The sequence below is a fragment of the Protobothrops mucrosquamatus genome, unplaced genomic scaffold, assembly GCF_001527695.2.
Source record: "Protobothrops mucrosquamatus isolate PMUCROS unplaced genomic scaffold, P.Mucros_1.0 scaffold3490, whole genome shotgun sequence".
Lineage (NCBI taxonomy): Eukaryota > Metazoa > Chordata > Lepidosauria > Squamata > Viperidae > Protobothrops > Protobothrops mucrosquamatus.
This window is the reverse complement of record NW_015389463.1, coordinates 34074-34918: the sequence shown is the minus strand read 5'-3', so window position 1 is coordinate 34918 and position 845 is coordinate 34074. Positions and strand designations below refer to the sequence as shown.

Sequence of the window (845 nt, the reverse complement as noted above, 5' to 3'; positions counted from 1 at the left end):
ATTATTATTATTATTATTATTATTATTATTATTATTATTATTATTATTATTATTATTATTATTATTATTTTGTGAAATGTTAATACGGATTTGGATTTTTTTTTGTTTTCATACAGAGCACTTCCTGTTTCTCACCCCTTTTTCGACAGCCCCGCCTCTGACAGCCTCCCTCCTCGCCCCCCCCAGTCTCGCTCTTCGAAGAGGGTCGCGCGCTCAACTGCCAAACCGTCTCACCCGGTCCCAGAGTTGCTGGGCGAAGGCGCGCGCGGTGGGGTCGGTCACCCGCAGCGTCTCGGTCTCTTCCAAGCGAGTGAGCAAGTCCTCCGGAGTCCGGCTCCGCTGGGCCAGGCCCACCATGAAGGCAACGACATGGCGCTCGCTGAGCCCCAGAAGGGCATGCAGCTGGCTCGACACCCAACGCTCCAGTTCTCCCGCCATTGCAGCAGGACGCCCAACCCCAAATCTCGCTTCGAGCTGCGTGACAGTATTTCCGAGCTCGTGCTGCTGGGAGCCAATCAGCAAGCTCGGAAAGGCGAAACGTTCGTCATCTTAAAGCGACATTCAAAAGACAGGGCTAACGTTGCTCTCGAGTTTGGTCGGTCTCTAATTGGAATTGTGGGAATTGTAGTCCAGTACCCCCGGGAAGCATCTGGTTTATCTTCTGAACGGTGTTTCCTAGCCCTCCTCAGGCTGCAATTCCCATCATCCCCAACCAGTATAACAAATGGTCAAGGATGATAGGTTGCTACATTAGAAATCCTAGCAACGCAAACGTTTGAACAGATTATGGCAGTTTCTCATAGCTATGTAATCTGCAGTTTAGTCTGCTCTTCCACATTTTTAGG

General features: G+C 49.6%; 1 protein-coding gene across 1 annotated transcript in view; it reads right to left on the bottom strand.

Moving 5' to 3' along the window:
• The window catches only part of DHX16 (DEAH-box helicase 16), a 32170-nt gene extending 31732 nt beyond the window's left edge, over positions 1-438 (bottom strand). Inside the window, exon 1 of the mRNA XM_029286378.1 lies at positions 235-438. Coding sequence (XP_029142211.1) covers positions 235-438 — 204 coding nt within the window. The remainder of the gene's footprint in view (positions 1-234) is intronic.
• Positions 439-845: the final 407 nt, after the last annotated feature.